Below are 16,133 nucleotides of genomic sequence, written 5' to 3'. Positions count from 1 at the left end.
GAAGGAGCGGTGTGTTTTCCGCTGCTGCCTGTTGAAATCAATGGGATGGCGCAGCTATGCCGCCCGCAATGCGCTGCTTCAGCAGTGCATTGTGGATGGTTTTAACCCTTTCTCAGCCGCTAGCAGGAGGTAAATGCGCCCCGCTAGCGGCTGAAATGCGCCGCAAATCCGCCCATAGCATCTGCAGTAAAAATAGCGGCGTTTTATCACCGACGCTATGGGCGGCACAGTGTGAAAGGGCTCTTAAAGCGGAAGTCAATGCAACGCTATTTTTAATTTTGGCATTTTTTATATTTTTGGCTTGGAAAAAGTTTAGAACGCGGTCACATTTTTTACTACTTGGGAAAATTTCAGCTTACGTCCTGTCTGATCATCTAAGAGGAACACAGTCAGAAATAAATTTGGTCCAGAAAGCACAGTGAGGTCCTGCAATCCCTGACACCTCTATAAACTACACTGCAGCTGAACATAAACTAGTGTAGGACACACCACAGCCTGTGACTAAAGAATGGAGAAACAGCAGTACACTAATGCTCTGCCCTGCCCCCCCTAGCCTTGGACAAGGTGAGGGGTTGCTGCCGCATTGTGCATTGCATAGCACTGACCGTCTGAGCACTGCTGTGCAAAAGGATACAGGAGGGTGGTATGAAGTATTATGTACTTCTAATAGAACTAAGTCTTGGCATGAGAAATGAGTGGAGCCACCATTTGCAGTAATCAATTTGTTCAGAAAATAGAGTGGAAATAAAAAATGTGAGGGTTATAAGCATTTAGCCAATAGTACTGCTGCAATCCTGTTTTAGGAGAGCCGTGTCTTGGACAGGCAGCATGGAGGTAACCGATTAACATTTTACACTTCGCTCCCAATGTCCTTCCCAAAGATACTTCAGGGAGCTATGGTTTAGTACCCATGCTTCATTCTAGCATTTGTACCCATGGCCAAGCACATATCCAGGCACATATGTTGCCACATAAATCTGTGTGCCTGTACAGGAAAGAGCCCTGAGCTTGAGGCCACTTGGTTGGAAGATCATATTATGCTCACTCTTCCCCACACTTTAAAGGAAAAAATACTGTTTAAACTGAATTTTGGCAAGCAAAATGGTTTGCCTACAGTACAACTATAGTGAGCATGTATGCAAATATCTTTATATGTAACGGCTCTTCTAGCACCAATATATTACATTCATAAGGTACTTAACTTTTATAGCTTCATAACATTAATTAAAAAGATGACAAGTAATTACTGTGCTTAAGGAGGGCAACACCCTTTTCATAACCTTTAAATAAACATGCATGTTCCTTATGACAGTTTACTCCATGACATCACTATACCGTTAATTTAAAGTTGAGATCCACCCACAAAATTGAACTTCCGCTTTAAGAAACCCTGTTTTTAGAGGAACCCACTTCCTACCCAGGGTCCGTGGCGCCAGAAGGAAGATCACCTCTCCCCCTCCTTGCAATCTTCTGGGACACATCACAGGTCCCAGAAGATTGCCAGGCTATTCACAGTGGGCAGCGTCCACCCGACTGAAGCGACAGCCGGGCGCCCACAGTTTGAATGCCGGCGAGGACCAGGGCTTCGTATGCCCGCATTGCTGGACGGTGGGACAGGTTGAGTGTCTGATTAAAAGTCAGCAGCTACACTTTTTGTAGCTGCTGACTTTTAAATAGGTGGAACTCCGCTTTAAGTCAACATTTGTAATTGCTATAATATATAAATATATCTATATCTATATATCCCTTTATTTAATTCATAGCCGAGCCACACCTATTGCACAGGTCAATAACTTACATATATGAGATTTTCTTTAAATCGCTTCCTCAGGTTTTCTATAAATGCAGCTTCACTGGTGTAGTTTTCCAGCAGGACAAAGTCCTGGACACCAACCCGATCTCGGGCTGTTAAGGCACTCTCCATGGTTATTCGGATCCCGTCGATTGCTGGAGCCTAAAAGGAAATAGGGGAAAAGGATTTAAAAAAAGAAACATTTTTGCACTGGTGTTCTATATAGGTCAATAAACCAAAAGATAAGCTAATGTACAGTCCAGTACCAAAAGACACAAATTCTCACGTCAATGCTGTGTTTCATGATGAATGATTACACAGAGCAGAACAGGAAAAACATTGGCCGCATCATGGGAGCAGCCCTGCTCAATTGTGATATGTTCAGCAGGAGGTTAAGGTGGTTAAGCCACCCTCACCAATTTAGATCGTGTGTGGGTGTGTGCGCAAGTTTAAAAAAAAAAAATGCTGATTATACCTCGTTGCAGAGCACCGATCGGCGCTCACATGACCAATCCCGCTCTCTCCTCAGGCAGGACAAGGAGAGGAGGATAGAGTCGGCCAGTCACGTGAGCGCCGATGGGCTCTCTGAAATTGGGTATAAAACCGCATTTTTATTTATAAATCACACACAGGGTGTACAAGACGACTCTTGTAAAGATGATGCAAAAGAAAACCTGCAAACAGTTTGCTGAAGACAAGCTGACTAACGACACGGACTACTGGAACCATGTCCTGTGGTCTGATGAGATCAAGAAAAACGTATTTGATTCAGATGGTGTCAAGCGTGTGTGGCGACAATCAGGTGAGGATTACAAAGACAAGCGTGTCTTGCCTACAGTCAAGTATGGTGGTGGGAGTGTCATTGTCTGGGGTTGCATGAGTGCTGCCGGCACTGGGGAGCTACAGTTCATTGAGGGAAACATGAATGCCAACATGTACTGTGACATACTGAACCAGAGCATGATCCCCTCTTTTCGAAGATTGGCCTGCAGGGCAGTATTCCAACATGATAACGACCTAAACCCTATTGAGCATCTGTGGGGCATCCTCAAAAACGGAGGAGAATACTGCAGCCAGGCACAGTGCTGGATTTCTACAGGCTCAGGCAAGTGTTTAGTTGGGGGGGGGGGGGGGGGGGGGGGGGAGTTAGTGGGGTGTTTTAACCTCTTCCATACCGGGCAGTTATACACACTTCCATACCAGGCCTATTCTGGCACTTCTCTCCTACATGTACAAATCATAATTTTTTTGCTAGAAAATTACGCAGAACCCCCAAACATTATATATGTTTTTTTAGCAGACACCCTAGGGAATAAAACGACGGTCATTGAAACCTTTTATCTTGCACGGTATTTGCGCAATAATTTTTCAAACGCCTTTTTTTGGGAAAAAAAATTGTTTCATGAATTAAAAAAATTTAAAAACAGTAAAGTTAGCCCAATTTTTCTGTAAAATATGAAATATGATGTTACACCGAGTAAATAGATACCTAACATGTCACGCTTTAAAATTGCGCACACTCATGGAATGGCGCCAAACTTCGGTACTTAAAAATCTCCATAGGCAACGATTTGAAATTTTTTACAGGTTACCAGTTTAGATTTACAGAGGAGATCTAGTGCTAGAATTGTTGCTGGCACTCTAACGCACGCGGCGATACCTCACATATGTGGTTTAAACGGCGTTTAGATATGTCGGCGGGACTTGCGTGTGCGTTCGCTTCTGCGCGCAAGCTACCGGGGACAGGGGCGTTAAAAAAATAAATTTTTATTTCTTTTTTTTTTTTATATATTTATTTCTTTTTTTACACTTTTTTTTTTAATTTTTTTTTTTTTTTTTATCACTTTTATTCCTATTACAAGGAATGTAAACATCCCTTGTAATAGGAATGTGTGTGACAGGTACTCTTTATGGAGAGATGCGGGGTCAATAAGACCCCACATCTCTCCTCCAGGCTGGAAAGCATGAAATCGGTGAAAAAAAATTCACCGATCTCATTCTTGTGGTTGCTTAGCAGCCGCAATCGCGGCTTTGTTTACTTACGGGGACCCGGGCGTGACGTCATCACATCGCGCCCGGGTCCTCCGACGGTCATAGAGATGACTGGTGACCATCTGGTCACCAGTCATCTCTATGCTTCCTGCGAGCGCCGGACGATTCGTTCTCCGGGCCCCCGATGGCACGGGAGAGCCCGGAGAAGCACCGGATGGCGGCGGGAGGGGGGGATGTCCCCTCCCGCCGCCTGTAAGAACGATCTAGCGGCGGAACCGCCGCTATGATCGTTCTTACGTTGTGCAGAATCGCCGGCAGTTTAGAAGGATATCTGAATGATGCCTCTTAGCTGCAGGCATCATTCAGATATCCACCCGGAAAGCCCAGGACGTCATATGACGTCCACTCTGAACGGCAGAAGTTCTTTGTGGACGTCATTTTACTATGGGCCGGTAGGGAAGTGGTTTTAAAACACAGGGAAACACCCAGCCTTTAGAAACCCTTTAACTGCTGAGCCTTGGCTTTTTGCAGAACTTGCAACTAGCCATAAAAAAAAAAAAAGGCCAAAGAATAAAACGCAAAGTTCAAATTGATCAGTACCAGTGCTGCAAACTTCAGCAATGCTATACTAGAACACAAATTGTTTTCTGCATTTATATCACTGCTGGTTTTCCTATACATTCCACAATGTTCAAACTACCAAGTACACACCCACACAATTACCCTCTTTCATAGACCCGTTTATGCAGTTAATTACACATCATATATGAGCCACACTCAGGAAAGGTGCAGCTCCTCCACTAAATCCATTATAAAACAGAAATGTCAGCACTGTGGAATGTACATGAGCTCAGAACCTTGTGAGATCACTGCAAGTCCTAACCATCGGCAATTGCAAGGTCTTTCCCAGCTCACTGGGGAAGTTATTCTCTCACTACTGAAGCACTAAAATGTTCAAACATGCTCCAGAGTGCATGCAGCCCCCCTGTCAAAATAGAAAACCTCAGCGGGGAATCCGTTGTACTTAGATAGTTGGTAAGGCTGAAAAAAGAAATCAAGTCCAGCCTGTGTGTGCGCTTTATGTTATTACATTGTATAGCCCTGTATGTTGTGGTCGTTTAGGTGCCCATCTAATAGTTTTTTTAAATTATCAATGCTCCCCGCTTAAACAACCGCCTGCGGAAGGGAATTCCACATCCTATCCGCTCTTACAATAAAGAACCCTCTACGCAGTTTGAAGGTTAAACCGCTTCTCTTCTAATTTTAGTGAATGGCTGCGTGTCTTTTTACATTCCCCTGCACGGAAAAGTTTTATCCCTATTGCGGGGTCCCCAGTACAGTATTTGTACATTGAGATCATATCCCCTCTCAAGCGTCTCTTCTCCAGAGAGAGGAAGTTCAATGCTTGCATTCTTTCCTTATAACAGAGATCCCTTTACTAGCTTTTGTTGCCCTTCTCTGGACCCGGTTCGGTTCCAGCACATCTCTCCTGAGGACTGATGCCCAGAACTTGACAGCATACTCAAGATGCGGCCAGACCAGAATCTTGTATAGTGTAAGGTAACCAGATTTTTAAAATGAAATCCGGGGACATTATATATATATATATATATATATATAAAAAAAATTTACTAGTAATGACGACAGTAGTAGCCAGGGGCCCGAAGAGTGAAGCCGCCTACACACGACCATTTTTCACTCGACGCGATACTTGTCAAGCCTGCCTTGCATACACACGATCGTGAACAAAAAAAAAATGCTCGAGCAACGACGGCACTATAAAGGGGAAGTTCCATTCGGATGGCACCACCCATGGGGCTGCTTTTGCTGATTTCGTGTTACCGTGTGTTAGTAAAAGTTTAGTGAGAGACAATTCAGGCTTTTCAGTCTTCGTGCTTTTCAGTCTGTTACAGCGCGACAAATGTGCCATCTCCATTACAAATGCTAGTTTTACCACAAGTGCTCCCGTCTCATAACTTGCTTCTGAGAATGCGCCTTTTTTTCCCTTCGTTAAAGCCTACACACGACCGTTTTTCACAACGTGAAAAACACCGAAAAAATTAGAGCATGTTCTAAATGTGGCCATTTTTCACCCCCTAAGATAGGGGGTGCGCAATTTAGAATTATATTTTTAATTCTGCACTGACTGTCTTTGAAAGTGCCCCAGCCCCTGTTCAAATCCAATCCGGGGACAAAACCGGGCACAGACTTTTTCCGGGGACAGTGTCTTCAATCCAGGGACTGTCCCCTGAAACTGGGGATGTCTGGTCACCCTAGTATAGTGGGAGAATTACCGTTTTATCTCTGGAGTGCATCCCCTTTTTAATGCATACCAATATTCTGTTGGCTTTGCTTGCAGCAGCTTGGCATTGCATGCCATTGTGGAGCCTGTCATCTATTGGGACCCCCAGGTTCTTTTCCATCCTAGATTCCCCCAGAAGTTCTCCCCCTAGCGAGTAGATTGCATTCATATTATATTGGCACCCAAATGCATTATTTGAAAATTTTCAACATTAAACCCCATTTGCGATTTAGTTGCCCACCCTATTAATGTGTTTAGTTCTTGCAAGGTTTCCACATCCTGCTTAGAATTTATTGCCCTGCTTAGCTTAGTATCATCCGCAAACATTAAAGGGGTTCTAAACCCTCATGTTTTTTCACCCTAATGCATCCTATGGCGGGGCCGAGTCATACATTCAGCGGCTATGGAAGCCTAAGGAATGACTCAGGAGCATGTCCGCAAGGTAACCCCCTCAGGACAGCACTTCACCCTGGGGGTTATCTAATGTGGGGAGGAGCCCCCGAGGGACCTCAGAACAGGTGGATCGGGGCCACTCTGTGCAAAACGAGCTGCACGGTGTAGACAAGTATGACATGTTTGCTATTATAAAATAAAAATTGATCCTTTACAATCACTTTAAGATTGAGCTGTTTATCCCACCCTCCAGATAGTTTATGAATAAATTAAAGTGGACGTACGCCCTAACACTTAAATTCTCATGTGCAAGCTAAAATGCTGTTTTTTATTTTCCTTGCATGTCCATCAGATCTACAGTGACTGAACTTCCAAGTGCACTTGCAGTGCAAAGTGGATTTGCCTTTAGTAAATAACCCCTATGTGTCAATGAACACATAGGCTTTTAGCAGATTTTAGGAGCTGCTGCAGTTAGGTGAGCTTCAACCTCCCTCTCCTAAACGTGAAAGAATAGTGTTTAGGGATAGGAATGTTTTGCTCTCCGAACGCAGGAAACGTGGCAAAAAAAAAAAATCGCAGCGTGATTTTGCATTTTCCCGCGCAGCCAGTAAATGAAGGCAGGGTGTAAATGAAGTTTAAATATCATGGAACCACAAAACGTTATCCCATCAACAAGCCAACAACAGACATCAGCTGTTTTCTTTTAGGTGCACTGTTTGGCTCTGGAAATGTGTCCACTCTACTATAGAGCTTACAAGTGTAAATTATAATAGAAGAAAACAGGAAACTATTTGGCACAAATTACGATAATGGCACATTATACACACAGTACATACTTCTTAGTCAAAAACAAAAATACGCATTCTTCCCATGTGTCATAACCGTTTGTACTACACAAATCATATGTTCTAGACTATATGACATAGTTTCCATATCATGGATTTCCATGGGGAGTGTACTAGAAAATTCCCCTCGAGTCATCACCTTGATTGCAAGTCTTATGCAGACATCACTAAATCATTAATTTCTCATTTGTTCGTCAACTATATCCACACAACGCCCCTTTCACATGGGCGAACCGTTCAGGTCCACCAGTCCGTTTTTTCGGAAGACATGAACGGGTGCTCCATACAAGTCTATGGAGCTTCGGATGTCAGTGGTGACCATGTCCGCCGACATCCGATCAAATCAGACGTATGGCGGATCGGGTGAGATCTGATGAAAAACGGACATGCTGTCTGTTTTCGTCCGATCTCTCCATTGACAAGCAGCGGCGCTCAACAATCCCCTCCCCGCTCAGTGAGCCGAGAGGGACCCGTCATCCGCCGGCTCAGCGGAGATCAACAGAGAGATCTCCCGCTGAGCTGCCGGACGCCGCCGACGCATCCGCCTCGTGGGAATGAGGCCAAGAATACTCTATGACTTAAGCTGGTCTGAAATTTTAGTATATGGTACTGCCAGCATCAATCTATTTGACAAAGTTCAATCGACTTTTGAAGGGGCTGATCAACAGTTAGCATAGATGAAGGAATCCAATAGATTTCTTTCATTTAGCCCAGGTTCACTGCCACTGGCAGTCCTGATTTCGGTCGCGATTACAGAGACATCTGTGCAAAAACCGTCAATGTAAATCGTGCTGTGATCGTGCAGAAATCGCAAAAGGTAGTACAGAAACAACTTTTTTTTTTAAATCGGTGCAGTGCCACAGATGCGACGTCGCACAGATTAGGACGGTGCCATTGCCGCGAATGGACATGTCAAATCACACCAGTGTGAACCAGGGCTTAGCCCACAGGCTGAATGGAAGAAATCTACATGTGTATGGCCAACTTTACTCTCTCCACACTTGTCCATGCAATACTAAACTTGTTCTAATATATTTTTTTAATTCTGGAATCCAAGGATTTAAATTTTGTTCATTGACCCCCTGCATCCTAAAAAAGGTTAGTTAGGTCACCCGTTACAAAGGTAATGGTTTCAGGGTTCTTGGGGCAGTACAGCAAAAATCTGAAGCAGCATACAAACACCAGAAGGTGCCCACTAGTGTACTGCAGTGGTGGATTACAATCCTCAACATCAATGCAGGCACAGTTTAAAAGGTAATGCTACGGACTGTGCCATCCAAAACAAAGGCAAACACCACAACAAGATCTTATTTTAAATAATTTACAGATTTGTTTTACACACCTATACATTGCTAGTGTAAGACAACTGAACTATTCTCATTTGCCCCTACTGTTGAAGGAGCTCACAATCTAATGGCCCTAGCACAGTCCTCTTCCTGTACAATAGTCCTCTTCAGTCCACAACTGTCACTGATCACCTTTAAGAAAAGCACAATAATGCATTATGCAGTGATGGACCTCCATTGTGCTGATCAGTTACATGCCTGCTCTTGTAGAAATTTCTCCTGTTTGTCTCGCCTACTGGAAATGCTTTGTCTACTGGCTAACACGATACAAAGCACTGTTCACAAAATCACAACACCACAGTATTATCTAACATTATAATTTGTTTCTACCAGTCACAGCTATTGATCAGTAGTTCTCGCACAGTAAGGGGCAAATAAAACCACTTACTGCTTACTACTACCTTGGGATAACCAACTGCTCTACAATTATATTTTAGGACCCAGGTTAATTGAGGCTGACAGGTCTTGTCAACCTGACTGAATATTGCCAACAGTGAACAAACCAGCTTTCCATGTACACATATATCGTTGCAAGAAGCAAACTGGCTGCAGTAATCAATACAATAAGCCAATGCTTATCTTGTTAGAGTCTTAAAGCGTTACCTCAGGTTCCATTGTGACAATGACTTGTATCTGAGTAGCTGATGAACAACCTGCAAGTTCATCCTCATCCTCAGAAGTAGGAGATGATGAAGACATGTCTTCATGTTGAGAGAGGTGGTAACCTTTTGGAATCAAGGTGGCTTTTTTTTTCCCGCACCAGTGACCAAAATCCTTTGGCATCCATGTCTTAAAAGACTAACCTTTCCTTCTGTACCTTATGTTGATAACCGTACACTGAGCAGAACAAGATTTCCAAAAGGTTGTTACATTTCCTCAGGAGACCAACACCAGACCAGAGAGATCTCATTCATCCCAAGGGACGCACGGCTCTTTCATCAGAAACACTGCCTTAAGTCATCTTGCTTTTAATATCCTTTGCACTTCTAGGACTACATGTTGTAACAAGGTGAAAAGCTGTATTAAAGAGGTGACAAAGCATATGCAGCGAAAAATCAATGTCGCCTTAAAAGCAAGCTGTTTAAAGAGACCTTGTAGAGCAGGCAAAATATCTTTGACTATATACAATGGATTACGTTGCTATACAGCATTTTTTATCATCCATGTATATACAGGGGTTAGTTACTGTATACTATATAGACCATCAGCATTAATAGGCTGCCAGCCTATGACTTAAATGGCTGTAATACTGCATGCCCATTCTATGTATGGTTCAGTTGCTTAATAGCAATGTATTTTCAGTGTTTTTTGGCTACGTGCAAATGTTATTCTTACCTGCTCTGTGCAAGGGTATTGCACAGAGTAGCCCCTTACCACCTCTTATGGGTTCAACCATTAGCCACTCTTCTGAGTGCCGCCCATAGCAAGCTGTGTACTATGGGGGCACACTTCCAAGCAGGCTGTGTGCATCCATAGAGACACACAGCGTGGCTTGGCCCCTACTCCTCCTCACAGGATTTGAGGTCAATCTCTGCCTCTGTGTCCAGTGAGAAAAGGGAGAGAAAGCGTGCAACACTGCTGCAGATGGGCAGTGCTAGCTCGAAAAGAGGAGCAAGGTAAACATTTAAGGGGGGCTGGCGGAGTGCTAATCATTTTTAAATCTATACAAAAAATGTTTTGCTTTTTATATCCATTTTAAAAATTGAATGGGTTGTTTTACAAGGTGACTGTTTACAAATCACTAAGTAAAATGCTAAAACCCTTTTTCATTACCTTCCTCATGTTAACATTTTAACATACAGCAGAGGTGCAAGAAAAACAGAAATCAAAGGCGCGCACACCTAGTGCATTACCAGAGATAATTTTATGATTTTTTTTGTATAAAAGTGGGTACTCATAAAATGCAACTGACAAAAAGCCATAAACACAGTGTATGGTCATGCACAGAACACGGGGTGTACAGCAGAGGTGGAATAACCACCAAAAAGTATTTGTTAAAAATCTGCAAATCGTATATTACCGATAACCTTTTCAGGTGCAGAAATTATATTTAACCACTTCCATACCAGGTACTTGCGCAGCTTCCCGCCCAAGCCAATTTTCAGCTTTCAGCACTGTCGCACTTTGAATGGCAATTGCGCGGTCATGCTACACTGTACCCAAACAAAATTGGCGTCCTTTTTTCCCCACAAATAGAGCTTTCTTTTGGTGGTATTTGATCACCTCTGCGATTTTTTTTTTTTGCGCAACAACTAAAAAAAGGCTGAAAATTTGGAAAAAATATTACGTTTTTATTTTTTTCTGTTAATTTTTTTGTAAATAAGTTTTCTCTTTCAATTATGGGCACCGATGAGATGGCACTGATGGACATCGATGAGGTAGTACTGACGGGCACAGATGAGGTGGCACTGATTGGCGGCGCTGGTATGCGACACTGATGGGCACACATAGGCGGCACTGATGGGCACACATAGGCGGCACTGATGGGCACACATAGGCGGCACTGATGGGCACACATAGGCGGCACTGATGGGCACACATAGGCGGCACTGATGGGCACACATAGGCGGCACTGATGGGCACTCATGGGCGGCACTGATGGGCACACATAGGCGGCACAGATGGGCACTCATGGGCGGCACTGATGGATACTTATGGGTGGCACAGATGGGCACTGCTAGGTGGGCACTGGGCATGGATGGGCACTGTGGGGTGGCACTGATGGACACTGGGGTGGCGCTGATGGACACTGGGGTGGCGCTGATGGACACTGGGGTGGCGCTGATGGACACTGGGGTGGCAGCACTGATTGTTGCCAGTCAGTGCCCATTTGTGGGCACTGACTGGCATCTTTTTTCTTTATGTTTTTTTTTTATTTATTTTTTAGACTTTTTTTTTTTTCTGTCTTTTTTTTTTTTTGCCCACCCTGGTGCTCCAGGGTGGGCATCCCTGGTGGTCCAGTGTGGCGATCCGAGGGGGGGCTGCGCTGATAAACAATCAGCGCGAACCCCCCCTGTCAGGAGAGCCGCCGATCGGCTATCCTCTACTCGCGTCTGTCAGACGCGAGTGAGGAAGAGCCATCGGCGGCTCTTCCTGTTTACATCGTGATCAGCCGTGGTTGGACACGGCTGATCACGTGGTAAAGAGTCTCCGCCGGAGGCTCTTTACCGAGATCGGAGATGCAGGGTGTCAGACTGACACCCCGCATCACCGATCGCCGCGATGCGCGCCCCCACGGGCGCGCGCGGCATGAAATCCTGCAGGACGTTCTAGAACGTCCTGTCAGGATTTCATAACCACTTCCCGGACGTAAATCGGCCATAGGCCGGGCGGGAAGTGGTTAAAGAAAAGAAAAGAAAAAAAAAAAAAAAAAAAGTCTACATCTACAGGTCCACCAAACTAATGCACACAGATATTCAAAATTTCCTCCCAAAGACAGTATTGTCTTTGGGAGGAAGCTGGACCACTTGAAGAAAACCTTGGTACAGTAAGAACCTACAAAGTCCATGAACATAGTGTCCTATGTGAAAACTGCACCAGAGACTGTAGAGCCGAAATGCTAGAAGACAAAACTATCTGCTGCTTTTTTAAAGATGCTACTATTCTGCTAATGCCAACTGGAACAAGATTCTGTTTGGTTATTACAGGAAAAAAGCTACATTTTTCACATCATCCCATTTTTTACTACACGCAAAGTAATATTCAAATTTTCTTTTTCTTTTTTTTCCAAAAGGCAGGATTTGGGATGAAAGTGATGAAATTTGGCCATCTCAGGGGACAGAAAAGCACTGTGGGTCTAAATATAAATAGGATATGAGAAAGACGACCACAATTTCATGGGATCCGAAAAGCTCAACAGGCACCGAGCCTAAATTAATGGGAAGTCATCCAAAGAAATGTGGAAAATGGATTAAAAGGGGGAAGGTAGCAACAAGGTCAAAAAATATAAGACATCCAAAGCGACATAAAAACTGTACATACATACAAACAAACAGGACACAGAAGAAGTCGTCCCAGTATGTGTGGAGGACCCTTACCTCTACGGATGATGCAAATAACCTATTTTCCCAAGATGCTTAGCAAATCGCATTTAAAGCGGTAGTTCACCCTCAGTGTCAACATTGTACCATAAAATCAGGCATTGTAGCGCGAGCTACAGTATGCCTGTCTCGAATTTTTTATCCCCGTACTCACAGTGTACTGGTACATTATAGATTCCGACTCCCGCGGGGAATGGGAGTGCCTATGGAGAGGGAGGATGATTGACGGCCGGCTCTGGCACGTCACGCTCCCCGAAGACAGCCGGAGTAGGTCTCGGCTCTTCACGGTGCCTGCGCACAGGCTATGCGCAGGCGCCGTGAAGAGCCAAGCCTATTTCGGCTATTTCCGGAGAAGCGTGACGCGCCAGAGCCAGCCGTCAATCACCTTCCGTCTGGATTGGAACGCCCATTCCCCGTGGGCAGTCGGAATCGTCTATGTACGATTACACAGTGAGTACAGGGATAAAAAATTTGAGACAGGCATACTGTAGCTCGCGCTACAATGCCTGATTTTATGCTAGAAGAAAAAAAAATTTTTTCTTGTTTATAGGGTGAACCCCCGCTTTAATTCACAGGTTCTGATTTTGTAATATTTAACAAACACCAATATATTGTATACGGCAAAAGAGAAACATGGCATGCTTAGCTGTACTGGAAAGAAAATTACCAAGGATAAAGCCTTCCAACTTGCAAATCTTACAATGATTAATAAAATACTGCATATTTGTAAGGAAGACCTAGTTAAGCTGGTCGAACCAACCAATACATTAAGCGGGCAGTGAGAATTATACACACAGGGCAGTAAACCAACGACCTGTATTTGCTCTACTCGATCAGTCTAGATCAATCAAGAGAGGATTTTATTTTGATCATTACCGATGGCAATTTTGCAGTTCCCTAATGTACCCAGTAATTGCACAAAATACTTGGCATCATAACTGAATTGTATAAGCATAGAAAATAACACAAATTGAGCAAATGCTAATAGTGTTACTAAACCCACTACAGTAAATTCAGTCTGTATATGCAGTAAAGCATGTTTGGTATATGCAATGTGGAACTGAATGGGTTAAGCCTGTTTATTGTGTAAAAAGGCTGTTTGATCCTGTATGCACAGATCCTCCACCCCTTCTACTGTCCCCTAATAATTTCCTGATAACACAGTCAATGGAATCAGGCTGCAAATGCTCAGTTTGGTGTGTATTGCTAGAGAGTTTTTTTCCCCTTTGGGAGATTGCAAGTGATCAGCACAGGGACAATCAGCACTGTCCAGACAGGTCAGGGGTCCTGCAGCCTCATAGGACAATCCGAACACTCCTACAAGCTTTAACCAGTGCTTGACTTGACTGATAAAAGTCACAAGACTTGAAAAATGTGAATATCGTGCAAAAGTTAATTTCACTAATGCAACATAAAAGGTGAAACTAATATATGAGATTGACTCATTACATGCAAAGCAATATCGTTCAAGCCGTGATTTGTCATAATTGTGAGGATTATGGCTTACAGCTCATGAAAACCCCAAATCCACAGTCTCAGAAAATTTGAATATTGTGAAAAGGTGCAATATTCTAGGCTCAAAGTGCCCCACTTTAATCGGCCAATTAAGCCACAACACCTGCAAAGGGTTCCTGAGCCTTTAAATGGTCCCTAAGGCTGGGTTCACACTACTACACTACTTTCATCCTACTTTGCTCTGCTACATTGGTCCTACATCCATCCTACTTTCATGAACAGGATACTACTACTTTGGTCCGACTTCAATGATATTCAATGGGCTGAAGTAGGATCAATGTAGGACCAAAAGTAGTACAGGGAGCATTTTCAAAGTCGGACCGACTTGTGTAGGACCAGTTAAGACAGCTCTCATAGGGAAACATTGATTTTCACACGTCATGCTACATGAGGCTCCCAATGTAGGACCGTTTGTCGGACAAGTGTGAACCCAGCCTCAGTCTGGTTCAGTAGGAATCACAATAATAGGAAAGACTGCTGACCTGACAGTTGTACAGAAAACCATCATTGACACCCTCCATAACGAGGGAAAGCCTCAAAAAGGTAATTGCAAAATAAGTTGGATGTCCTCAAAGTGCTGTATCAAAGCACATTAATAGAAAGTTATGTGGAAGGGAAAAGTGTGGAAGAAAAAGGTGCACAAGCAGCAGGGATGACTGCAGCCTGGAGAGGATTGTCAGGAAAAGGCCGTTGAAAAGTGTTGGGGACTTTCACAAGGAGTGGACTGAGGCTGGAGTCAGTGCATCAAGAGTCACCACACACAGACGGATCCTGGACATGGGCTTCAAATGTCGTATTCCTCTTGTCAAGCCACTCCTGAACAACAAACAATGTCAGAAGCGTCTTACCTGGCTAAAGAATAACAGACCTGGTCTGTTGCTCGGTGGTCCAAAGTCCTCTTTTCTGATGGGAGTAAATTTTGCATCTCATTTGGAAACCAAGGAGCCAGAGTATGGAGGAAGAATGGAGAGGCACACACTGCAAGATGCTCGACGTCCAGTGTGAAGTTTACACAGTTTGTGTTGATTTGGGGAGCCATGTCATCTGCTGGTGTTGGTCCACTGTGCTTCATTAAGTTCAGGGTCAACGCAGCCGTCTACCAGGAGATTTTGGAGCACTTCATGCTTCCTTCAGCAGACAGGCTCTATTGGGATGCGGACTTCATTTTCCAGCAGGACTTGGCACCTCCCCCACACTGCCAAAAGCACCAAAACCTGGTTCAATGACCGTGGGATTACTGTGCTTGAGTGGCCATCAAACTTGCCTGACCTGAACCCAATAGAGAATCTATGGGGCATTGCCAAGAGAACAATGAGAGACATGAGACCGAACAATGCAGAAGAGCTGAAGGCCGCTATTGAAGCATCCTGGTCTTCCGTAACACCTCAGGAGTGCCACCGGCTGATGGCTTCCATGCCACGCCGCATTGAGGCAGCAATTGTTGCAAAAGCTGCCCAAACCAAGTACTGAGTACATATGCATGCTTATACTTTTCAGAGGTCCGATATTGTTCTATGTACAATCCTTGTTTTATTGATTGCATGTAATATTCTAATTTTCTGAGATTGTGGATTTGGGGTTTTCATGAGCTGTAAGCCATATTCATCACAATTCTGACAAATCACGGCTTGAATTATCTTGCTTTGCATGCAATGAGTCCATCTCATATTAGTTTCACCTTTTAAGTTGCATTAGTGAAATAAATGAAGTTTTGCACGATATTCGATTTTTATCTGTATACTACTGATGAGAAAAGGTATTTAGCAGTTTATATTTGGTAAAATAATTGCATTTCCATGTTCTGTGTACCGTGGGAGGCCAGATATAGTGAATGCAAGGTACCTGGGTTTATTATTATTTAGGTACTTCTATAGCGCTGTTAATTTACGCAGCACTTTACATATACAT

General features: G+C 43.8%; 1 protein-coding gene across 5 annotated transcripts in view; it reads right to left on the bottom strand.

Annotated features, from left to right (window-relative positions):
• The window catches only part of MYO1C (myosin IC), a 248,027-nt gene that overhangs the window by 129,732 nt on the left and 102,162 nt on the right, over nucleotides 1-16,133 (bottom strand). For all 5 annotated transcript variants that reach the window (XM_040338393.1, XM_040338396.1, XM_040338394.1 and 2 more), the window contains exon 2: nucleotides 1,799-1,954. In XM_040338393.1, coding sequence (XP_040194327.1) covers nucleotides 1,799-1,924 — 126 coding nt within the window. In that variant the 5' untranslated portion in view covers nucleotides 1,925-1,954. The remainder of the gene's footprint in view (nucleotides 1-1,798; nucleotides 1,955-16,133) is intronic.

Source organism: Rana temporaria, chromosome 2, assembly GCF_905171775.1.
Source record: "Rana temporaria chromosome 2, aRanTem1.1, whole genome shotgun sequence".
NCBI classification, from domain to species: Eukaryota; Metazoa; Chordata; class Amphibia; order Anura; family Ranidae; genus Rana; species Rana temporaria.
Note: the sequence above shows the minus strand (reverse complement) of the source record. Positions and strands in the feature narration are given on the sequence as shown.